The sequence below is a fragment of the Talpa occidentalis genome, unplaced genomic scaffold (assembly GCF_014898055.3).
Source record: "Talpa occidentalis isolate TD23 unplaced genomic scaffold, MPIMG_talOcc4v2.1, whole genome shotgun sequence".
NCBI classification, from domain to species: Eukaryota; Metazoa; Chordata; class Mammalia; order Eulipotyphla; family Talpidae; genus Talpa; species Talpa occidentalis.
In genome coordinates, this window is record NW_026555331.1 from 100,111,997 (window position 1) to 100,138,077 (window position 26,081).

At 37.7% G+C, this 26,081-nt stretch overlaps 1 protein-coding gene across 3 annotated transcripts in view; it reads right to left on the reverse strand.

Moving 5' to 3' along the window:
• Window positions 1–26,081, reverse strand: part of RAPGEF5 (Rap guanine nucleotide exchange factor 5) — a 238,926-nt gene that overhangs the window by 35,459 nt on the left and 177,386 nt on the right. For all 3 annotated transcript variants that reach the window (XM_037508969.2, XM_054692418.1, XM_037508977.2), the window contains 6 exons: window positions 16,980–17,058; window positions 12,896–13,040; window positions 11,686–11,783; window positions 8,624–8,654; window positions 7,634–7,712; window positions 4,938–5,087 (listed from right to left, as the gene is read on the reverse strand). In XM_037508969.2, coding sequence (XP_037364866.1) covers window positions 4,938–5,087; window positions 7,634–7,712; window positions 8,624–8,654; window positions 11,686–11,783; window positions 12,896–13,040; window positions 16,980–17,058 — 582 coding nt within the window. The remainder of the gene's footprint in view (window positions 1–4,937; window positions 5,088–7,633; window positions 7,713–8,623; window positions 8,655–11,685; window positions 11,784–12,895; window positions 13,041–16,979; window positions 17,059–26,081) is intronic.

The following is a 26,081-nucleotide window of genomic DNA, read 5'->3' on the forward strand; positions in this document are numbered from 1 at the left end:
ATTTCCAGCAGTGGAATTACTGGGTCAAAGGGAACAAATAATTTCCCAGTTTTTGATGTAAACTGCCAAGTTGCTTTCCAATTCTTGCTTTTTTTTAGAAAATAAACCAGCAAACACCTAAAAATAGGTCTAAAACTTGTGCACTGAGCAACACTAATCATTATTTTGCTAAAACCAAAAATATGTCCTTAAATTATATTTCTTGATGACTAGTAATGCTGTGTTTATATTCTTCTATTTTATTTCCCTTATTGAAATTGTTAACTATTCTTCAACCATTTTTTTTTTTTTCTACCAGACTTGGAACTCTATTACACAATAGATTTCTTCATAGAAAAATGTCTCCCTCCCAACTACAAAAAGCATATAGGAATCACCTAAAGCAGACACTCAAGTTTATTACATTGTAACATAATCAGCTTCTCTTAAGCATGGCCCTTGAGTTAATCAGCTTGATTGGGAATACAAACCCCCACATACCTTTTCTAGATAACTTAATCAGTTCAAATGCTAAATTTTGTTTTGAACATTTCTGCTTAATAGAGTTTAGAAATTTGCTTAATAGACAAATGATAATCTAATATATTCTTTATAGCCTGACATTATAGAGATCAATAGTACTGCCATGCGGGCTGTTGACATGTGTAGTAAATGGTCCCATACAGCTGGTCCTATACAGCTGGGCTCTGAAGTTTTTCCACTTACTCCCTCTTTGTTAAGCTACAGTTTCTTGCAAACTTCTGTGTGCCCATGTATACCTTAAATCTGAATTTATGAAAGCCATTTCACACTTGCTACAGAATACAATGCCATGACCATGTGACAGCTATTTTTCATTTGCTATTTTTCATTTTCCTTATTTTCAGGTTTGTCACTGTACTACAAAAGATTAGAACTGACAGAATTTTATACTCTGAATAACTGGGTGTAGGGTAAAGAAAATGTCAGGCTTTTCTGCCCTTCCGCCATCAGGATAGATGATGGATCCTTGTCCTGAATGCATGCCTGATGGCGGGCACCTGGAATAGGGTGTGGGCATAGGTAGATGGGATTCAGCTGAGCTAAGACTGTGCTTTTTAAGGGCGGTGTCACGGGGACGCCAGCAGCAGCAGCGGCAGCAGCAGCAGCAGCAGTAGAAGCCGGAGAAGCCGAAGCAGAAGCCGAGAAGCAGCAGAACGAACGCCAGAGAGTCCAGATAGAGTGAAGACTTGCTGGGGGCTGGGAGGCCTGCCAGCCTCCCAGCCCCCCAGCCAGCACCCCTGTCTGCCATATGCCTGGTGAACCCCAAATAAAAGACCTGCAAAACCACTGAGGACTCTGACTCCTCCTTTACCCGGTCTGCATGGGATCAGAAAACCTGCACCTGTATCCAGTCCTGCCCTTACAATTGGCGTAAGTCGGCAAGATCCATGTAGATGGGTATTGGAGCCCTCCAAAGACCTGGAGGGACTAAGGAGAACAGACTGTTTGCCTGTGATGACGCTGGAGGCACCATGGCGGCACAGAAGGTGGATACGGTCCGGAGCTGTGGGACGAGACCTCGCATGGAGGAGACGCCCGAGAGGACCAGCCAACGACACCGGAAAGGACCAGCCAATGACCCCTGAGGCAGCAGGCTGTTGCTGACGCAGGGAGAGGACAATGGACTTCAACTGCTGGACATGGACTGATAAACTTGGACTGACAATCCCTCCAGAAGGCGGAGGACTTGCAGGTTGATATGTTTTGGGACCCTGGGGGTGGAACAGTTTTGTTTGTGAACCCCAGGAGATGGGAGTCTGGGGGTGGCCAGTGGGCCTTGATGGCCAAAAGCAGCCTGTGCATGCCCAGCAGCCAGGTGGAGGAGAAAAGCCAACTAAGAAGGCAAAAGCCGGTACTGATGCTAAGTTGAGAAGCCCTAAGCAGCTGTTAAGCAGCCTTAGTATGCTGAAGAACTGTGAGTCTCGTAAAATCACCTGTGGGTGATGCCCTGCTCATTCTTGAGTGAGGAGCTGAGGAACCTGTCCTTGGGGGACGGGTGGGGAACGTGGCTTGGGGTGGAGCCCAAGCCGAATGCAGAGTTTTGATCCCCGACCCATGTGCTTGTGCAGTGGGTTGGCCTGAGTGCAGGGGTCTGCGAGTCTCATGGGTGGCTGTGAAGGCCGAGTGTTGGAGCGACTGCAGACAGAAACCCTGAGGGTTGGCGATTACCCCCAACAGAATAAAATTGCCAATCCCAGAGCTAGTGCATCTGGGGGTGGATGTGGTGTGTGCCTTGTAGCCGAGACTACAGCCAGAGAAGGCCAGGAAGCCTGACGGCTCCTGGTGTGTTATAGTAGATACCGTGAGTGATTCCCCTCCCTCGTATGAGCAGTGCCTTCGGCAGCAGATTTGGTGGCTTATCTGCTGGTACCAATAATTGTCTTTTGCACTAGGTTGGTGCCCTGCCTGGACTTATTTGTGTTCTGTTGTATTTTGTTATATTGTATTTTGTTATATTTGATGTATTTGCTTTTGTGGGCCATGGCTGCATTGTTTCTTTGCTTAGAAAATTGTATATATATGTATAGACTGTATGGCAGAAAACCCTGAGGGGGTGGACTGTAGGGTAAAGAAAATGTCAGGCTTTTCTGCCCTTCCGCCATCAGGATAGATGATGGATCCTTGTCCTGAATGCATGCCTGATGGCGGGCACCTGGAATAGGGTGTGGGCATAGGTAGATGGGATTCAGCTGAGCTAAGACTGTGCTTTTAAGGGCGGTGTCACGGGGACGCCAGCAGCAGCAGCGGCAGCACCAGCAGCAGCAGTAGAAGCCGGAGAAGCCGAAGCAGAAGCCGAGAAGCAGCAGAACGAACGCCAGAGAGTCCAGATAGAGTGAAGACTTGCTGGGGGCTGGCCAGCCTCCCAGCCCCCCAGCCAGCACCCCTGTCTGCCATATGCCTGGTGAACCCCAAATAAAAGACCTGCAAAACCACTGAGGACTCTGACTCCTCCTTTACCCGGTCTGCATGGGATCAGAAAACCTGCACCTGTATCCAGTCCTGCCCCTACACTGGGTCAGTTGTTGTTACTACATATACATACATGCTCTGGGATCAATATAGCTAGAAACCTACTGAAAGCTATATTGGACAATATTGTTCCTTTTAGAAAAATCCAGAAAACCCTTAACATTATCAACTTCTTTAAGTTTGTTTTTACAAACAGGAAATAACAGTAGATGTGAATGTCTTTTCATTTTGAAGTAGCATTTAAAACATTTATTGAAAAATTATGTAACTAGAGCATGGAATATATTAAGCTCTTTTTTTTTCCTTCATAAAAACATTATTGTTTGGAAGTTATTAAGCTGCAGAGAAATGTTCTTAAAAAACAAAAGTACTAATTGATAGAAAGTGATGGCATGTTTCCAAATCTGTGGGATAATCTGAGATAAAATGATATTCCTATGATGATTAACAATGAGTCTATACACTTTAGAACACTATTGCCCACCCTGATGAATCTAATAGAGTGTAAAAATGGTATTTCACAGCCATCAATTACACGTTGGGTAGTAAAAGGGCTACTCATTAATTTGCAGGTTCACGTGCGGCCCTGGGCTGATGCCTCCAGGGACATGGATCTCAGTTGTGTTACAAAGTTCACTCAGGGTCCTTCCTTCTCTAGCACCGTCTGTCTGAGTGGAGACTCAGTGATTAATCCCCATAATGGTGCCATCTTGAGAGGTTAATAATGGCTTGATATAATTCAGCATCATTTAATATTTTTGGTTATCTAAAATTAAGTATAATATGCATTTATGATACTTATCTGGGTTATTTACAATATTTTATTAAAAATTGAACTATTTCCTGGCTAAAATTGATGTAGTCCACTTGTTTCTTAAATTTTTACCTTTTTTTCTAGATGATGTTTTGATGGATGCACAATTAATTGAGCCCTGGGAGAGGGAGGAGAGGATCTCATTTATTAGACTTAGGGAGAGGATTGTATCTGTTTGCATATATAATTGCTTGTGGACTATAGGTATAATAGCTTGTGGACTATTTTACCTGCCTCTTAGTAACAAAGTAATAGAAGCAATATTCTGTCACATGATACTTGAATGTCCAGTATATTCTGATATTGTTCTTTTGACTCTACAGTGCTAGTAAAGGGTAAACGGGAATGCCTTTTATCTGCTCCCCTCCCCCACCCGCCCCATCTCTGGTTTATTAGTTCACAGAATACGCCTATTTTTCAACTACTAACTCTAAGTCACTTTCTTTGTATTTTTCCAAGGGTTAATGAGATATTAAGATTGTAAGCTAAAAAGGAGACCAGGGACATTGAGAGCTGACAGGCTCCAGTGAAAGCAAGGGGTCTATTCAGGTCACTGAGATCAATAGTGTCAGCTTGTAATCTGTGTGATCTTATTCAAAACAGACAATAAACCATTCTCTAAGGATAAATAAAGCCCAACAGAAGGAAAAGCTATAACTAGGAGTTACACCCCACATCCACCTGAAGGAACACTGCCTACGAGCTTTTGGGGTATTGCAGTTTTTATTTCCTTCAGTAGGTAGTCTTTAATATTAAATCATCACAACTATGACTGGTTTAAGTCTGTTTCTTTTTTCTTCCTCAAGTAATTTCATCCTTTAGCAATTTCCCCAGTTAATATGAAAATAGAAGGCTTATCTAGAGTACAAAATATGAAAATCTTTATAATAAATTTCAAAACACTGGTGTGCTGTTCACTCTGTTCAGTTCTTGGGGAGGAAATTCAGTATCAGCAGTACCCGACTGTTGTCATGGAAACGCCTTTGGGAGGCGGCTTCTTATTGTTACCTTGGTCATCCTGCTGTGGACCCAGAGGGGCTGAGCTACACATTTGCTCTGCAAAAATGTCACCTCTCTCCTTTCAGAGAATACCCAGTTAAAGATTAATATTCAAAGACAGAAAATAATTTACCTCCAGAGAATGTGACTGCTACCAGGGCCAGATCCTCTTCTGCATGCTGGATCTTTTCTGCCACAACTTTTAGGATCTCTTGGGCTGTACTGGAAACTTTTGCCTTCACACTAACATAAGAGTGCTCTGTTATATACACGTGGCAAAAAACTGCACAAGGAAAAACAATTGTTAATAAATAAGAGAACTGTGGCGATAAGGTAGACTTCTCCAATCAAGGCCTCCATCTCGCTGTTCTCTTAAGTATAAAATGTACAGAGTCAGATCTACACAGTGATGGATGCTCTTGGGTGCCTGAGGGTATATGCATATAAATGTGTGAATACACGAGATGATACAGATTTAACAAAGTTGATGAACTAGCTTGGCTGGTGCATGGCTTCCCGTACTGCAATGAGAGACCTGCGTCCTGCAAGTGTGTGTTCAGATTGTAGATGACCTGAACACAGTACAGGGAGATCTCTGGAACACAAACCATGTTTATGAGTCCCTTCTTTAAGGGTTACTCTTATCTCTCAGAGCAGTATATTAAGCAGTATATTAAAGTATATTGCACAGCACTTCTGGACAGTTACAATGGTCCAATCAAGAATACCACATTTGTTATAAGAATTCTCATAAAATTAGTAATATTAGAATTATTATTAGTTATTAGAATTCTCTGAAAATCTGTCATTGGCCATGGTTTTTGGTCATTTAAGAATGACCTCTCTATCAAAGTGGTGGTGAGTTTAGTTTCCAAACAGAGGTCACATATTTATTCTTTTTAATTTCCTTTTTATTGTCTGAAGTGTTAATAATTATTACAAGGACATTATCATTTTCAGGGTGAACAGGTCCTAGAAAAAAAATTTCCTGTGATTTGACAGCAGGAACTGTTTTAATAGCAATGGAGATAATTGGCACATTATTTGCTTCTTATATCACTAACTTTTCAGAAAAGACAGGATAAGATTCTCTTTTGTATTGCAAAAAAAAAAGTGCAGCAACTAGAGAAATTTTGTATGCAATTTAAATGGCACTACAAAAAGAAGTCCAGGAAAGTTTTCAGAGAAATGCAAACCAGACAAAAGAACAACTATTAGTTTTCACGTACAAACCTGAAAGTAAATATGCCACTGGGAGGCACTGACCGCATTTGGTTTGGTTTGGTTGGGTGTGTCACAAAAGCCATAGCATCTAACAAATAGCTGTTTTATATGTTGTCAACAGACTTATGAGAGGCAAGAAAGCTTTTTTTCTTTTTCTTTTTTAAATGGTTTCTCTCCTTTTTTTTTTAAAGTTTTTTTTTATTTATTTATACAAGCACTGGGTACAATCAGAAGCGTGGAAGGATGAGAGAATTCACCAGAGCCATAGCGGGGAGCAGAGCAGGCAGACTGATGAAATACACTGCTGAGGGAAGCAGCAGGCAGCAGAGAGGTCTGCGCACCATGTGGGACCCTCGCCAACGGCCGGGGATCGAACCGGCGCTGCAGAGGCTGCGGGCAGCTTCGCAACCCAGCGCTCAACCGCTGAGCCACCGGGGAGGCCCAAGAAAGCTTTTATCTTGTCTTAGAAAAATGGAACTTTTAAGCAAGGCAAATATCTGGTGCATAACCACTAGATATGAGGCCCACTGTCCATATTGCTTAATAAACTCATGAAAGGAAAAAGAGACAAGGGGTCTTGATATAGTCAAACTCTGAAACTCAGCTTGGAAAATTAAGCAATTAAAACTATAAGACAAATGGGCAAGGAAGGTCAGCAACTAAGGAGTTCAGTAAAATAATTTCATTTGCTCTTTTATTGACTACAGATGACACCCCAGAGATCCACTAAGTGGCACATAAAAGCAGAATGTAACATTTTGCTGTGTAAGTGTTCAAGAAGTTGAGCAAATACTAAATGTTCACACTGTTCACACTTAGAGTTTCTGCACTTGGATAAAAGCCATATAAAAGGGAAAGTCTTGAAGTCACAATAGTGTGAACATTTTAATTGCTCTGTTTCCTGGCTCTGCTGTTGACTCAATCTTCATCCAAACAGGAAAAAATCATTTCCAGTGCCATTATAAAATATTCACGTGGAAAAGCACGTCAGCACCACAGGGTTCTAAAAAGGTGTTTCCCCTTGTACTTACCTGAATTGTCACAGCAGCCCTCTTCAGGATGGGGCATGGGCCTTATTGTCACTAACAAGCATGATCTGAGGACACACAGGAAGTTGCAGTGCCCCACACAGCCTTGCCTTGGAGGACTTCTGATAGCCCACCCTGCCTTTTATTACTCTACAGGATTTTCTTCTCGACTCAACCAACCCCCAAGTACGTTGGCTTTAGTGGTCTTTCTAATAAGTAATAGGGTCTGATGAAACAAGGGGCTGAGGAAAAGGCCAAGAGGAAAAAAGAGGTAGAGTTTCCAGGCCTTTCACTCCTCTCCCTCAGAATGTAGAAAAGCTTTTTATAGTCTCCTTTCCTTCCTTCCCTAGTGAAAATGTCCCGGGTCCTCCAATACTATTACATCACCAAGAAAATTGTAATGCTCAAAGCAAGGGAAAAAAAAAACCAAACAACTATCATATTTGATGTTAGTGTGCTTGTCAGAGGGGTGTGACAGCTGGAAATAGTTAAAGGCAGGCTGACGCGTTAATGTTGGAGAAAGGCCGTGATGAATCGCTACTCCACCCACCCAAGCCCTCCTTGGAACCATACTCACTTTCCTCTGTTTCAGTCACAGTTCCTCTAAGCTGGAGCCAGTTCTCCTTAAGACTGAATTGGTGGAAAAGGGCTTTATTCTGTGAGAAGGGAGAAAGAGAACAATGAATGAATGTATTCTTGCTCTTTGGAAAACCACTGCTGTTTACAATGTGTTCCAAGAGAGCTAGCCAATTTTTTTTTTTTTTTAATATGAAATCCACCCATCCAATCTTAGAGGAATAAACTGGGAGTTGCCTCAATTAGTGCATGTGGAGGTGGAGAGTCTGAGCAATATGACAGACCTTGGCCAAAGCCAGTAGCAGGCAAAAGGCCCTTATAATTATTTCCTTATAATTATATCCACATGATTTTTAATCTCTGGATATTACACACATGCACAGATTTTTCTGAGAAAAGCATCATTTCCCCCATTCCAATGTCAACCTTTTAAAGCAACTTTAAAATGGCTTCATACTTCCGTTGTAGTACAATGAATTTCTTAAGGGAAGTATGTGTATTATACATTACCATTACCCACTTGATATATATCTTCTGTAAAGCTTACGCCTGGTATCTAATTTTATGTTTCCCCTCTCACACTGATTAGGAAACGTATGTATTTCTCTGTTGTATTGAGAGTGCCATCTTTTTCCTTATAAGACTTCCTTAGCTCTTGCAGTCAGGATTCTTGCCTGGATTTTTTTTTTTTTTTTGCATCAATGTTTTGAAATTCAAATTTGCATCACTCTAGGGATATTAGGGAAACTCAGACTCCAAAATGCACCATGAAAATGTCATAAAGTCAAGGGCACATGGCTGAATACCAGGTCATACGAGCATAGGGAAGCTGTGGTGAAGCAGGGAAGCCTCAGCCCCAGGTTCCCCGGCCTTGCCCTGTGCTGCTTGAGGCATTATTCATTTTAATTATGAAGAAATGTTAAGTGAGGCAGGACAAGGTCCCCACATTTATCACCCTATCCCATTTCAGCCACGGAAGGGTCTGCCTTACCTTCTTTTGTGGTGAATATTCATCTACAGTGCTGAAAGGAAAAGGACAAGAAGTCAGTCTTTGTCCCAAACCCAGAATAATGCAGTTATTGTCACAGAGGACTAATTTTCAGTCTCCTGCTCTGAGCAGAGGTTTTACGTTTCTAAAAGATAAAACAGCATTCATCAGTTTACTATATATAATCCATTTGACACTGGGCTCTGAATTTCAGGTGAACCAGGAAGAAAAGAAGCTATCTATTCAACAGGTGTGTTTTGCTTTCTACCCACGTCAAGGATTTATACATTTCATTTTCTCATATACTGATAAATTTTAAGTGGCATTATTATTATTCAGATATCTACATAAGTCAGCCAAGGTACATCTTTTCTAGGATGTTTCCATGTGTAGGAGAAGCAGGGACAGTTTGTAGGTCCATCTCTCATCTTGCTCCACAGATACCCACTGACAGGTACCATCTGAGGCCACCAGAAGGAATCAGCGTTGCAGCCAATTTCACGTGTCATTAGGAAAACCACAGTCAAAGATATCAATCTTGTTCTCAGAAACAAACTCTTTCTCCTCAATTAGTACATTGAAGTAGAGAAAAATACTTGGGGTTCACATTTTATTCCAGAATCTAGAGATATTTCATAACCCTAGATCAAAGTAACAAGAATCATATCCTAATATCATTTTCTTATTTTGATCTTTATTTCCTATATTACATAAGTTTTTAAAATCAAATGTATTAAGTCCCATTACTGTGTTTAATGCATGCAAATGTATTAAATGAACTAAAGTGTACCCACGGTAATAGGTCTGTCTTAGAGTACAGTAACCTCCATGAGGGGAAGTACTTTATGTTAAGATTTTCTTGCCTTTTCTTTTTAAAATTTATTTGTTCATATTTTCAGACTACTCTTAGGCTATAGCATAGACTATAATAAAAGACTACCCAAATTCACCACAGTTATTTTTTTCTTTTGTAAGAGTCTCTTAATTTTATTTATTTTTTAATATTTTATTTTATGTAATTCTTATATCATTTTTCATTTTTGCACAATGTATGCATTTTCATTTTGGCTATATTCCCCATACAACTGCACCCCCCCCCTTATTTTGACCCTAATCCTTCCTCTCCGTCAAACCCCCCCCACCCCCGTAGTGTTTCTCTGGTTTATAGTTGCTTATTGATTTTGATTTTTACTTTGTATTAATTAGTCTTTTTCCTGGTCCCTTATTTAGGTTTTCTAGATTCCTGCTATGAGTGAGACCATCCAGTATTTTTCTTTTTCTTTCTGACTTATTTCACTGAGCATGATCCCTTCTAGCTCCATCCATGTTGCTGCAAACTGCATGTGTTTATCTTTTTTGATTGCTGAATAATATTCCATGGGGTATATGTACCACATCTTCTTGATCCAGTCATCTATTTTTGGGCATTTGGGTTGTTTCCATAGCTTAGCTATTGTAAATAGTGCTGCTATAAACACAGGGGTGCAGGTGCTCTTTGGAATTGATGTTTCTGTGTCCTTTGGGTAAATACCTAGGAGTGGAATTGCTGGATCATATGGAAGCTCTATCTTTAGTAGGCTGAGGAACCTCCACACAGCTTTCCATAGTTTGCACTCCCACCTGCAGTGCAGGAGAGTTCCTTTTTTTCCACAGTCTTGCCAACATTTGTTTCTCACTGGTGTAAGATGATATTGTTTCTCACTGGTATGAGATGGTATCTCATTGTAGTTTTGATTTGCATATCCCTGATTACAAGTGATGTTGAACATTTTTTCATATGCCTGTTGGCCATTTGCATTTCTTCTTTGGAGATGTTTTTTTTAGCTCTTGTGCCCATTTTTTGATGGGATTATTTTCTTTGTTTTCGTTGAGTCTCATCAGCTCTTTGTAAATTTTTGTGATCAGTCCTTTATCATTAGTGTTGTGTGCAAAAATTTTCTCCCAGTTAGTGGGGTTTTCTTTATTTATTGTCTCTTTTGCTGTGCAGAAGCTCTTTAATTTGAGGTAGTCCCAGCTGTTTATCTTTGCCTTCACTGTCACTGCTTTGGGTGATATGTCTGTAAAGATGTCTTTGAGGAACATGTTATGTAGTGTTTCACCTATATTTCCTTCTATATATTTTATGGTTTCAGGTCTTATGTCTAGTTCTTTAATCCATTTTGAGTTGGTGGTTTTTGTGCATGGGTGTGAGGTAGTTGTCAAGCTTCATTCTTTTGCATGTAGCGACCCAGTTCTCCCAGCACCATTTATTGAACAAACTTTCTTTGCTCCATTGCATATTCTTTGCTCCTTTGTCAAAGGTTAGTTGACCATAAATCTGTACCACAGTTATTTTTAACTGTGGTGTTGTCCTAAGTTATATTTCATTTCTGAATTTCTAAATATGTGATTTTCATGACTGAGGACTAAAGCTTACATGACTATTTGCATCCTAAAATTAATTTATACAGACATTTAATTTACAAGAGGATCTCCCTTTACTAATCAGAAAAGCCTGAATTAACACTTACTCTGTATAGTGCATTGTGACAGCTGAAATCTTAGCAGAAGTTTTCAACAAGCTGACAACAGATGTTTCATGTTTACTAAGTAGAAGCTACAATGTAAATCAGACAATAATTTTTCCTTCAGATTAACTTTGTAGCTATGTCTGAAAAATGCATAATGATTCGATGTTTTCATTTACCAAAATTTGTAAGGAGAGTTAGGGATAAATCACAGTAATGTCAGATATTGGTAATTGGAAGACTAATGATAAATTCACTGGGAATACTTGGTCATGTCAAAAGCCATTGAGTTAATGGCTTTCTTTAATCTTTCTAACTTGATAAAGAAATCTCAGAAATCCATAAAATTGAGCTTTTAAAATGTACTCTAACTTGTGGGGAGCTACTTACAGAATTTTATGTCCCATTCCATTAGAGATAGCTATGAGCTTCCAGTAAGACAAATATTTACCTTCAAAATTTTTAAAATGAACCATATGTATAAAGACACCCCTCATATTCTATCATATTTGCTTCTATTTCATGCATTAGCTGTAATAAGGAAAATTAAGTACTTACTGACGTCGGTGCATTCCAAGTATCTTTTGAAATTCTTTCAGTTCTTTTTCAAGTATAGGATATTCATATACATCATCCAGTACATTTCTGTATATGGTCTGGAGGAAAAAGAAAAATGGCAGCGGAATTGGTTTAATGTCTGTTTTGTTAGTCTTAAGACTCAGATAAAGGTTATCCCACCAGGAAAATTAGGAGGCATCCAGGACAATGCAGGTGGTCAACCCAATGAGATCCTGAGTGGCAAGCCACCTTTTAATCCTCTCAACTGGCATGGGACCTTACATCTTTTAGGGGCTTAGAAACCCCTGCCTGGCTACCTGAAATTTCCATGCTTGTTCTATATTTTAAAAAGATAATATCCATATTATAATGGGGGGGAAATCAATTGAATTAAATTACCCAGTTGTTTTGAAAATAACATTAGTCAAAGAATTGATTAAATCAGGTTTTAACTTGGTGTCTAAATGACACCAAGTCATTTTTAATTTTTAATTCCAAGTAGTATTCTTCATAAAAGGCAAACTTTGTTGAGACAATTGCCTTTTCTGAAATAGAACTCCTCCTTTCTTTATTTACATTCTATCCCTCCTTTGTGTTAACCTGCACTATATTATGGTTTTGATGGCCAAAAGAATTCAACTATCTAAAAATTATGTGCAGAGAATCATCTGTGTTGAGAAGACTTTTCAATCTATTACGATTATTAGAAAAATACATCAGTTTATCTAACTTCAAATGTAAATCTAAGTTACAATTTTATAAGTTATAATAGCTCAAAACCTTCAAACTACATCATGTCCTGAAAAAGTTACATAATATATAGTCAACATATATATTTTTAAATAAATGTTTTATCCAAATATTATATATATATATATATATATATATAGGACTGGTTAAACATATAATCTCAAAATATTAAATAGTATCAAATTTTAAAGTATGTTTAATTTTACCGTTCTTATTATTTTATTTGCAATCAAAATTCCCATGACCTATAAATAATCTTAAATTAGTTTGAGTTTTAAAATAAAATTCTATGTACAAATATCAGTCCTCAGAACTCAAACTAAATTTATATATTCTTTGACTCACAACTTGAATATTATAAAAAATATGAATGACTGCAAGTACAAATGAGAGTTTTGAAATACATAACCAAAATAAAAGCTGTCACTGTCATTAGAGACTATCTGGGAGCATTAATTACCTTTAGAAACATTTTTGAATGCTCATCTTCATGTAACCAGTCCTTGTATAGAGCAATCCACTGGGAAACAAGATGCAAGACCTTACGCTTCCGACAAGGAACATCTGAGTTTTCTTCTTTACCTTGATACTTCTTAGCAGAATAGGTGCAAATGGTTAAGAAAGAATATATATTGTTGAAAATTTAAAAAAAAAATGAAGAGATCCACTTATTCTTGTTTCCATAAAATATGCTAAAGGATATTTTCCAAATAATCTATAAGAATCTAAGTCTGAAGGAAGAAAATAATATGTTCAGAAAAGTAAAAGAGCAACTTCATTGAAAAGAGCAACTGTAAACCCAGGGAAATGATTTACACACACCTGGGGGCAGCCATGAAGATGAGGTTGGGTGACAGCACTCACTGTGCTGAGAACTGCACGTGCATTGGGGTGGTCGCCCCCTCAAAGACATACCAGGAGGACCATTCATTTCAAGGGTGGTGCCAAGAGACTAAATGGCCTCACTAAATAGGTGGACACTAGTTCCATAAAAGCTAGAATTCTATCAGATATCCTTTGATCCTCAGAAAATTATAATCTGTAAAGCCAGTTACTTCTAGATTTCCAGAACATAATTTATGACATGATTCAAATGCCAACTCCTAGGAACTGACTTGGAAAAGAGGATTGAATAAATATGCAACGTAGGTATAAAGGGCAATGGAATTCTACTTTCACTGAAATAAAAAAATAATCTAAATATTTTTAACTGCTGAGTCCAGTTAGCAAAATTATTATATATCCATTTAATGGGCTATTTTGTAATCATTAAAGTAATGATCCAGCAGTACACTTACTGACATGGAACATTCAACATAAATTGTTGAGTAGGAAAGAAGAAAAGAGTATGTTAGGATGACCCATTTATATTAATGATGCTTATTTATATAAATAATTTCATTACCTGGAAAAATATACATTGAAAGTTAACCAGGGCTTCTCAAGCTAGTGAGATTTTAGAGTACATGAATTATTTTATTATACTTATGAGAATTACTAACACATTGTTAGTAACACATTGTATACATGTGTTAACTTCATTGTTAAAATTAAATAAAAATAACAGCCTCAAAGACAATGTACTTAAAGTCAAAAGAATGACACAGAAGTTTGGCATTTTCCAAATTGATTTAGTGTTTTGTCCTGAACACTATCATTTCTGAGTATCTAGGACACATTAAAAGTTAAATAGGAAAAGGAAATGCTATGATACCAAATACACGTAGGCTTTGGGGTTGTTTGGACAGGATTCTATATTCTTTATCATTGATATATAACTGTAAAGTAGGAGTAGATTCTACATTAGGCTGTGTAGGTATTTTAAAACGTAATTCAGCCACTCTGTCCCAAACTGCAAAAATACACTGGGGCCATCTGACTTCTTTGATTTCCACATGTGCATAAATTCAGGCAAATGCACAATTTGTTAAAGTTTTTCCACATCAAAGGGAAAATATAAGGATTTCTCCTATATTATTTCTCCTTATGCAACTGTTATTTTTCTTGCGAATATAATGGCTTAAATAATATAAAGAAATAAATCTGGAAAATTAAGAAATACTATCAACTTCTTTCTTGTTTTTTTTTTTTTTTTCAACTTCTTTCTTGTAGGTCAGTATATGAGCTTTTAATTAAAACTGCATAAACACTATGCTCTACAATTATGAGCCTGAAGAATAAAGCAACTTCAGGGTCTGAAACTTCTACTAGTCTTCTCCATTGTGTTACTGTCATTTATTTGCTTTAATTTTGTTCTATTCCTTACAGAATACTTTAGAAAAATATTAACTAATTAAATTTGCATTTATATTATTCTGGTTTTCAGTATTGGGTATGTTCATTCCTTTGCACTTTGCCCATGCTAGATTGTATTGATTTGTACATTTAGCTGGAGGAAGGGAATGGAGGAAGGACATTAGGTAAGAGTTATAACTTCAGTGTAATGCACTGAACATTAGCCAACCTAGGGCTGTAGCTAAATAATGCTGTTTATGATGGTAAAAGTGGAAAGGCATTAAATTACATTGCAATAAAAATATCCATCTAAGATATCCAAATGCAACATAAATGATTCTAATCTATAAATAACATTCAAAAACAATAAAGGAAAAACAACAAAGAATAATTTGTACCACTCCTTAGAAATTGATAGTAGTGGGATATGAAAGACATCTTCACTTAGATTGTACATAAAAATATCTCAAATTTGGGCCTCCCCGGTGGCGCAGCCATTGAGTGCTGGGTTGCGAAGCTGCCTGCAGCCTCTGCAGCGCTGGTTCGATCCCCAGCTGCTGGGCGAGGGTCCCACATGGCGCGCAGACCTCTCCTGCCGCCTGCTGCTCCCCTCAGCAGTATACTTCGGTCCTTCTGCCTGTTCTGCTCCCTGCTCTGGTTCTGGTGAATTCTCTCACCCTCCTGTGCTTCTGAATGTACCCAGTGCTTGCATAAATAAATAAATAAATAAATAAATCTTTAAAAAAAATCTCAAATTAAATATGAATGCCATCTTCTTGTTTGTGGTTTGTAATATTTCATAAAAGGGAGCATCTGAAAATACATAGATGCAGTCATGGAGGAAGATTCCTGGCTTAAAGTGTTCCAGATTTCATGGGTTTTGATAATAAGTAAAAGGGCTACTAAGAATCTGAATTGTTCATGTAAAATGTTTTAGTAAAAGACTCAAAATATATTTATATCCACGTGAAGTTTTAGAGATTCTTTAGAGGAGTCCTACAAAGTAATGAATTATTAAATGATAATCACAAATAATATTAGGATCAAATTTTAAAACAATAGTTAAAAGGCATCTAGCTTGCTATAGAACAAATTATATTATTTAACGGATGGTGATTCTTTAGGAACTATGTTGACATTGAAATATAGAAGAAATTAGCTCATACTTAGTTTTCAAAAATACTCCTAAAGAAAGAAACTGAAAACCTTGTAATTACTGGTAAATTTCTTAGTAACTAACAGCCCACTTGGAAGCTGTGAAAGAAATTTGTTACTGAAATTTTCCAAATTCAAAACCAACTAATAATGCTTCAAAATGAGTTTAATAAACTGGTTTTAAAAGTTTCAAAATATCTAAAGCTTTGCTTCTCTATAAAATAGAGTAAAAACTAAAAAGTCATCCATCACCATTTTGGGTTTTTATGTTTAAGAGTGATTTTAAGTCTATTATGCCTTACTTAGAATTTAAAGGTATTCTTTTAAAATGAACAAAAACAATCCATTTTCCTGAGGGCTAGAGTGGAATCTTTTCTCAGTTTGGTTGAATAAAATCATGACAGTCAACAGTTAATTAAATGCTTCGGAGGCAGCTTTCTTCAACACTGTAAGGCACAAAACCCACTTGGAGGCTTTGCAAGAGTCAGTTGGCTTTACGTTATTGGCCTTTCAGTGTGTCTGTGTTGCATCTCATCTAGTTAGTGGATAAAATCATAAATCTTCCCTAACTGGTCATTAACCTTCTTATCAACATCCTTCATTCTAAGAAAGCAAGTCGTGACAAAGTTCTGAGAAGATGAGAGTTGATTCCAGGAGTTTAGACCTCCCATGTGGGGAAATAGCTTATTTCCCTGGGGTTCACTGGCCAGAAATAGGATATCACACATGTACACGTTTTGCTGCACAAGCAGTCTGGCAATCAGTGACTGGCTGTCCTGTAAGTTCACTTCATATGTTAACTCAGCCTTCTGACTCTGGGGTTTGCCCAGGAAACCAGTTTACCTATCCATTGATGTCTTAAATTCTTGAGACACAGGCTTTAAGACAACATAATATTAAAAAAAAAAAAAAACCACAACATAATATTAACAGTATAATTTACTCACGGCACGCTAAAGCAGCAGCTCTGGATTTCCAGTTCCCTCATCTACTCTGTCTCATTTCATCTTTTACTTTGGATATCATTACATTAATATTTAAAATATGCATGCTCTGCCTCGGGTTGAGTAAATTAAGAAAGGCACTTAATTCCTAATGTGAGACATCAGTCTAAGAGGAGGCCGAAGCAGCGTTTCGAAGGTAATGAAGGATATTGCCTTAGCAGCGCCTGGCACAAGTCGTCAGTTGTCATGAAGACGGTGTATGTGAGCAAGAAGTCATCAAGGAGGGTCTCTGCAAAGACACCAAAACAAACATAAGGTCAGCAAAGAGGTAGTAAGAAGGGCAGATGCTCCACAGAAACAGGATAAATGGTGGTGGGAGTGGAGGGGGAGTTGAACAGAACTTTATTACAAATAAAGTTAAAATATTTAAAACTCCTTATATAGAATGCCTCAAACAATGAGGTATTTTTGGTTATAAGGCTCTCTAAAGCTACAACTTTTGTCATCTTTCCGCTCCAAAACATCATTTATATTTGTGCATGAAGAGATACTCTTAAAATAAATTTTGTAAGATTTCTGAGGTATACACTCTAGTCATACAATGAATAAAGTCTGCATGTTCTAGCAAGCTGAGGCTTTCTAAAGTCATTTACCCAACTCTGGGACAAGAACAATGGATAATAAAACTCAGAGGACATACATCAGGTTCCAAGGCCATTCACCTTCATTTCACAAATGCACTGGGTAAATGATGAGAGATTTTCTTGCTGCTGTGAGACAAGAAGCTGAGTCCAGGGCCTCCCTCATGGCGCAAGGGGTTAAGCACAGCACTATAAAGCTATCTGCAGCCTCTGTAGCAGGAGTTCGAACCCCGGCCAGCCAGGGAGGTGACCCACATGGTGCAGCAGACCTTTCCTGTCCCGCCTGCTGCTCCCCTCAGCAGTGTATTCAGTCAATCTGCCTGTTCTGCTCCCCACTCTGTCTCTGGTGAATCCTCTCATTCCCCCTCACCTCTGGCCTGTACCCCAGTTCTTGTATGCATAAATAAATATATCTTAAAAAAAAAGCTGAGTCCAGTTAAAAATGAATACAGGTATAAATATGCATCAGAACATATTCCTTCCAAATTCCTATTCTACTTCTTCAACCAACAAAAACCATGCTCCATTTGATTGCCTCTCTGCCTTGAGAGGAAAAGTCCAGCTTACATGTAATATGGAATTGTTAAACAGGCAAACCCTGGCCTCTAATACAATTTCCAAAATGATAGAAAAGAATATATACAGAATTCAGAGATTTTTCTATAATATCTCCGTATCTTGTCTAATCTTCTTAATTTAAAATCCAATCTACTATGTTTTAATTTTCCTATCTCTTACATTCTTAAGATGTCAAATTTTTAGTTATTTTAAGTAGCCATAAATTGTAACAATAATGAGCTTGTATACTCAATAGCATTTATACCTGCCAAGGTCTGCCACCCTAAATGTGTAAGTAGAAATGACTGTCCACGACAGAGCTCTACAACTGTATGTTGAAGACTCGAAAAATTGCAGATTTTTAAAAATAATCTGTAACATTTATTTAAAAGTTGATCAATGTGAAACAGCAAGACTATGTTTATGAACATAAACCTCTATGAGATGTAAATGACATGTATAGTGCTGTATCATTGTTGGGATTAATTTATCTTTATGTTCTGTTTGGTTAGAGAATATCAGAATCATCCTGATCCACACCTGTAAGTGGTTGGAAATAGTAATTTATTTAAAGCTTGCTTTCTAACTGCAAAATACCCTAAATTCAAATGAGCCAAAGGTGTTATGAAAAATAATAGCATTGTTTACTTATGATGAAGAACACTTTTATAAAAAAATAAATTTGACAAATGGCATCTGAAATGTAAACTAAACCTAAACTTGCAATGCTATATCAAGCTGCAGTATGTTAACAGTCACTGGTCTAACTTGTTCCTGTATGGTAAAAAGGAAGCTCTCAAAGAGATAAGAATGGAACTTGCTGAGCATATACTTTTAGTTCAGTAGAAGAAGACTGTGGGAATGTGGCTGGTTGTAAAATTAAATGTGAGTGAGCACACGTAGCCATAGCCTACATGTATGGGAAGAGGTAGGAGTTTTCTATCAGAGTCTCTGTTTATAAAAATTCCAAATATATGGGAAAAAAGCAGTTTTATTCTAATATCTGCTCCTGAAGGAGGCAGAGGGGGCCTGGGCACGGGTAGTTTACTTGAGGTTAAGTGGAATGTGTACACATATGGAGGAACAAAATAATAATAATCTGCCCCAAACTAATTAAACTGCCAGCATGAATTAATCACTAATCACCCTAAAGAAAATTTTGGTATATACATTTGATACTTTATGCAGTTTTTAAAATAGTTAAACAGTGGCATAATGTCTGAGTCCTAAGATATTTTGTAATACAATTTGGAAAATTATCACTTTACTCAACAGCTATGTTCATAAATTCTAACATTTCTCTGTACTAAATATGGCTGATGAAAATTCTCAGCTTCTCTGATCTGATTAGAAATTAAGTCGTTTTTGCATTCAATGCTAGATATATGCTACAAGGACTAGAGAATAGCTTAGGGTCTATTTTAGGGTTTTCAGTGGACCTTGCAGATCAGAATCAATAATCCAGAGACTTCTGAGTGACAGCACAGAGAACCTCATACATTCAACATTCAAATGCCTAATGTGACATTCGGCTTCAGAATCTTTGGAATATTCTTATACTTAGTTAATTTAATGAGGTTAGAACTCTTCTCTAATCAAGATTTGCTGCATTAGTAGCTGAGATTAAAAAGCACACCATTAACTTTGACATAACCAGTCATTCCATTCTAGAACAGTCTTATATAATGAACTGAGAGACTATGAAGTGTCTGGTTGGATGGTAGCAAAACCATTTGGCATTCAATTCAATTAATCAGCTCACATATGATAATATTGTTAAGGGCTTTGACCCAGAAATGCTTATTTTCCCCTAAGCTACCACCATATTTAATATTCAACAGCAGTTACCTAATTGTCTCTCTGCCACAGAAATATTAATTAAAATAAAAACAAAGAGGCAACATAAAAACATCTCCAGCATGTATCTAAAATCCTAATGAATAGAACAGATTCCTTATACTCCAAACTCAAATATCTCTTTATATAAATACCATATTGTTCAGAATTTTTTCTCTATATAAGGAGCTTTATTTTTTTTGTCAGCCCTGGTATTTTCTTGCTGCACATGTAAGTAATTGAGCGATATAATCAAAATGACACACTTCAAATAAAAGTGCATTTTATATTAGCCATGCTTTTAAAAAGGCTGTCCCCTTGGTATTTAGAGATATTTTTAGAACCACAATGACTATATAAATGATCCCCTGAAGACTATTAGCCAACAATAGTCATTTAGAAAGACTAGCAAATCTACTGGCATCCACATTAAAACACTATAATTATCTATTATATTATATAGTGCTTAATTAATAGTAATTTAAGACTCCAGGCAGAAAAGCACCTTTGTGTATAAAAGCATTTTTCATTTAAACAAATTCACAGTCGCTGTATACCCTAACATTCTGAATAAAAAGATATATTCATTTTGAATTCTAACTCTGCAAACACGTAGGTATTAAAATACAAAAACTTCTCTTTGAAATTCTACTCATTAAATCAATCACCAAATCTAATCCCTAGTTCTTGGCTCATCACTGACAAAAATATTTGGCCACACTTTTGTGAGTACCTCCTTCCCCAAAATAAAAGAATATTATTGTAGTGGTCTTTTGAAATACAAGAAGTACTCTTGCAATATAAATGTGAACATGCTGATAACAAAAGTGAAAGGCAGGTATTATTAGTTTTAAAAACTAAGTAACTTGACATAAAATATATCCATGTGCTGTAAAAATCTAAAGCCTTGCTAGAAAGGACTCTCAAAGTCCTATCTATAATTAGCCATAATGATGCCAAAATAAGACTTCTCCCTATCACCGGCCACTCATCTAGGTATAAGGAAAGAATTGTTATTTTTTTTTTTTTTTTTTTAATTTTCTAGAGGCATGTCTTATTTATTTATTTATTTATTGTTTGTTTGTTTGTTTGTTTGTTTGATACATGCACTGGGTACAGTCAGAAGCGTGGGAGGGTGAGAGAATTCACCAGAGCCAGAGCGGGGAGCAGAGCAGGCAGAAGGACCGAAGTACACTGCTGAGGGAGCAGCGGGCGGCAGGAGAGGTCTGTGCGCCATGTGGGACCCTCCTCTGGTGGCCGGGAGCAGCCGGGGATCGAACCGGCTGCAGAGGCTGCAGGCAGCTTCGCAACCCAGCGCTCAACCGCTGCGCCACCGGGAGGCCCAAGAATTGTTATTTTTTATTTAATTTTAGTTGAATGTATTTTTCTGTTACATAGAAATTAAAATGTCATGTCAGTGTCATTTTATGTGTATCAAGCACAGAAAATTTTCATTTTATTTCTTTTAAACACAAGTGTTTCTAAAGCATCCCAGAGTTGTGCCAAAGTGGACTGGTAATTGGTTTTGTACAGATCCTTTTTACAGGGCTCTGTTATGTAAATGTAATTCAATTAAAATAACTGATCTAAATGTTTCCAAAAGGTCTAAGCTTGAAGGTTTATTTTTTTGAAAAGAGAAAAAACAAAAGCAAAACAAACAAACAAAAAACAGGTCCTGAAATCTAGAAGTCATAGTGTACTGTATAGAATTACTGAGGAACAATTATGGAAATCTACTTCAGTTATTCTTCAATACTCATAAGCAAAAAGCACTGCAATAATGAAACCACTCATCTGTTAAAGTGAATTACCAAGAAAGCAAATGAAAAGAGTTTTGACAGACAACTGCCTACAGTAGTCATTTAATCTAAGTATGGTAATGTGAATATTCAACATTTCTCTACTAACTCATATTCCCTAAAGTGCTGTTAGCAGTTTTGTTTCACCTGTATTTCTACTTCAGATGCAATGGAATTTAAAGCACACTATACTATGTTCTATTTAACCTTTGTTTCACAAAGCCATGAAAAGCTTTTTACTTGAAAGGCCCATTTCTGGCCCTGGAATGTTACAACCTACCATTATTTTTCAAGAAGCGATGCCAAAATGTACCATGTAATTTGATTAAGCATAAATTTTAAAAATTTGCAAAGTTCATATCTGAATCACAGGCTAAAGTGCTGTACCACGAAAAGTTATGCTACCTTCACAGTGTATTTTACATTTCTGCAGGCAGTATAAATGACCTCAAATGCAGCTATTTACCATGGTTTTCAAATTCATTCAATTTCTTCATATCTTTTACAGTTTTACCAGTGCATCCAGTTTTGTTTTTTTACATTTATCGGTAGCACAAGAAATGTTTCTTCAGTTAATGCTATTTCTACATCAAACTTTAAAAGCACCCCTTTAATGACAAGAACATATCACAGACAGGATTTAGGGGCACTCTTTGAATAATAAAAGTCATTTTAATTTTAACTTGTAAAATTTGGTTTTGGAATTCATCATATTTCCTTAGGAATATAGTAGTATGTCTTAGCTATGTTACATTCCGCATGCTGCCTTTTAAAAATGTCATTAGAAGGAGCACAGAGTAATGAACGGTGCTTTCCTATTTTCTCCACACACAGGGTCATGTTGGCAGGATACCCTGGCAACTACAGGGTATTAAGAGCAGCTACTGGGGTTGGAGGCTGAGAGACATGGAAGCACAAGAGTGGGCCATTGTTTTATGCTCATAATTAGTTAGAGAGCAGAGACACGTATCTCCAGGAAATGCACTAAATAAGGTAACATTTCAACTGAGCACCTCCAACCATAAATGCCACAAGATAAAGGGAAAAGGAGAGGCTCTAAAATGCCAAGGAGCATTTCACTAACAGGTGGTAAGTGAGAGGACTCCTCAGATTTGAAGATTTAGAAGAGAACAAGGTCAAGTAAATGTGAGCAAAGGAGTGGATGTTGAGTGTGTGTGTGTGTGTGTGTGTGTGTGTGTGTGTGTGTGTGGCTGAATCAAAACCTGAGGCCTTTGGTCCTTGTTCAGTCCTGTGAGATGTTTTCTGTTAGATGACAATGTTTAAAAATCAGAAGCTCTGGCAATACCCAGGTCCGTATGTTTGAGGGCCACCATGGTTTAAAGCTGAGCTGTCCTTTCTATGCAGGCTGCACTCTCCAGTTTATTAAGTGTATTATGGTTCTGCTCTGGTTGGCTTCACTTGCACATGTTAATTGTCTGTAGACATGTGAGTCTATAAGTGCTGGTTTGTGACATAGCTGTGAAACAGTCATGGATGAGATCAGGTGGTATAACAGAAAGGCTGTTAGGAGAGTAGGATGGAGACAATTCCTGGAGTAAAGTTCTAGTCTAAGGATCCTGGGAGCTCATTCCATAGGAAAAGGAAAGTGGAAAGAGATTTTCAAGGTGAGAAGTGACAAGAGATACAGATCAAGTTTGCTGTTTCAGGGAAGTCAGATTGAATAAAGGATGAGTACAGGGAAGGAGGGAGAGTTTATTATACTTTTAAATACCTTGAGCTTGAATTCCCAATGTTACTTGAATTGAACTATTAGGAAAAAATATGAAAAACCAGAGTTTCTAAAGAGAGCTGGAATTATGATTATGGGAGCTACAACATAAAGAGTGGCTGAGAGCAACATGGATTTAAGATATAATGAGAAACAACAAGCCGTCAGAGGGTTGAGCTGGGTGGATGGTTATAGCTGAGCAATGGCAAGAGGAAGATGAGTTAAGGAAGAGGAAAGGGAAGAAGATTAATAGAATGGGGAGACACAAAAATAATACAAGCCAACAACAAAAAAAGAAAACAGGTTGTAAGTGTCAAAAAAGGACCTCCCCTGGTGGCACAGCGGTTGAGCGCTGGGCTGCGAAGCTGCCCGCAGCCTCTGCAGCACAGGTTCGATCCCCAGCCACTGGCGAGGGTCCCACCAAAAAAAAAAAAAAAAAAAAAAGTGTCAAAAAAGTAGGTTCATCCGATTGAACATTCAAAAGTCATGAATTTGGTATGTGACTGTTCCTTGTCTGATAGTGTTAGAGAGACGCCCCTTGAAAACTGGTAAAGATGTACTTCGGTTAGACTAAAAGAAAGTAAAGAAATTCTGATAATTAGCTCTCACACCATCTATCACACTGCTTTCCCCTGCAGACTCTTGTTGCTATATAGCTCACTGATTAGTGACAGCACAAATGAGCCAGGAGGAAAAATTTCTTCATGATCAATGCAACGATCATTTTATTTAACAGTATAGATTAAAACTGGGAATTGTTGTGGGTATGAAGTCTTCAATACCAATCTGCCAGCATCTAACAGCAGATATTAATATCTGGTTCTAAAATTCACTTAGTCCAACATAAGCAACCTCCCTGAGTTGCTGCATCTCCTATGATTAACATCACATATGGCATCCTTAAGATAAAAACTGTGTGTCTAAGTGCTTGTCATAAATATTCTAAAATCTCATGAAACAAAAGAAAATAATTTTAACATTGAATCTTAAGTTAGAAGTTGAGAGCATGGTTATTTCAAGCAATAGCTCTAATATTTGAATTAACTTAGGTCAAGATATGGTATTTTTATCTCCCAAGTGCCAAGAAAAGTTTGCATTATCAGCTTTATTTCAATACTTGAAATATATCACCATTCTGAGTGCTTTTTTCCCCAGGTCATTATGATCTATTAGCATTGAATTTCAGACAGGTAAAATTTCTATTTATTTTTTTTTGTTTTTGGTTAACAGAATTTCTAAGGATACTAGAGAGAAATTATTTTCCTCCAAGTTTAGCAATGGATCATCAATTGCCTATTTTAAAGCTAAGAAGATAAAAAGATATTCTACAAACTTAGTAATTTAAAGTAAACATGACTAAATTTCTTTTTAAACAGTCTGGCACAAGATCTTACATAAACTGAAAACTTCCAACACAAAAGAACTTGCTTGAATGTATTGCCTATGTTTAAAAATAATTCTAGGACAAATATTTCAACCTGTGACTGACAGCAGTTACGCCTGTGTGTCCCACTTCCCAGACAGTCATGGAGTTCTTTCAGTGACACACAGCTGCTTTCTTTGTAGAGCAGGTAAAAGGGAGACTTGTGGTTTAGGATCACAGAGAGTTTGGCTGCAACCATTGAATGAAGACTGATTACTAAGGGTTGAGAACTGTGCTTTCTTGCTGGAGGAGAAGACAAAGTGCTATGATTAGGTCTCAACTTTCAAAGGGGGTTCAAATTTTTCTGGTGAGAATATTAAAGGAACACATAAGGCAGCCTATAGGTCCCAGGCTGATGAATATTCTATTCAGGTGAATGTCTAAGCAAACCTCCATGTCCACCCTCCACCTACCCAGCACACATGTTTTAGTCCTAGAGAGACCACAGTTGCTTTGAACCACACCTATTCCTACCATGTGCCACTATGGCACTGGCAGCTTTGGTGGGCAATGAGGATAAGTAGGGAAGGGAGGATGACAGTAGCTACTCTATATGAAAAGGACCATAACATTTACCCTTTATTAGTCCACACTGTGTACTGTACCAAGAGCTTTACCCACATGATCTGTGCACTCTATGTGTACCTGAGGAGGAAGGCCATATATTCTTTTGTGGGATGATGACACTGAGGCTGAGATAATAAGGTTAATAATTATCTAGTTATGGCAAATTAGTGTTGAAAGTGGAATAGATCCCCATGGCCAGCTGAGTGCCAGCTTTGGGTCTTGCCTACACTATGCTCTCCTGAAAGTATAGATCCAAGGAGTTGTAACTGACCTTTTGGCCTTTTAATTGACCTTGAATTACCATGGTACCCCTGTGAAGTTGTTTGCCACCTATGTGCCAGCATATTTGAGTTCTTTTATTCTTATTTTTTTTAATTTTTTTTTAAATTTATTTTTACAAGCACTGGGTACAGTCAGAAACGCGGGAGGGTGAGAGAATTACCAGAGCCAGAGCAGGGAGCAGAACAGGCAGAGTGACGAAATACACTGCTGAGGGGAGCAGCAGGCACAGCAGGAGAGGTCTGTTGTGCCATGTGGGACCCTCGCCAGCGGCTGGGGATCCAACCGGCACTGCAGAGGCTGCGGGCAGCTTCGCAGCCCAGCGCTCAACCACTGCGCCACCGGGGGAGGTCCCTCTTTTATTCTTAATCAAATCTTACTTATTTTTTTCCTAGTGGACATCCAGATATAAGAAATCAGTCAATTTAATATTCTAAAGGTAGAATTGACAATCACATGGACGAATTAAGATAGTCCACA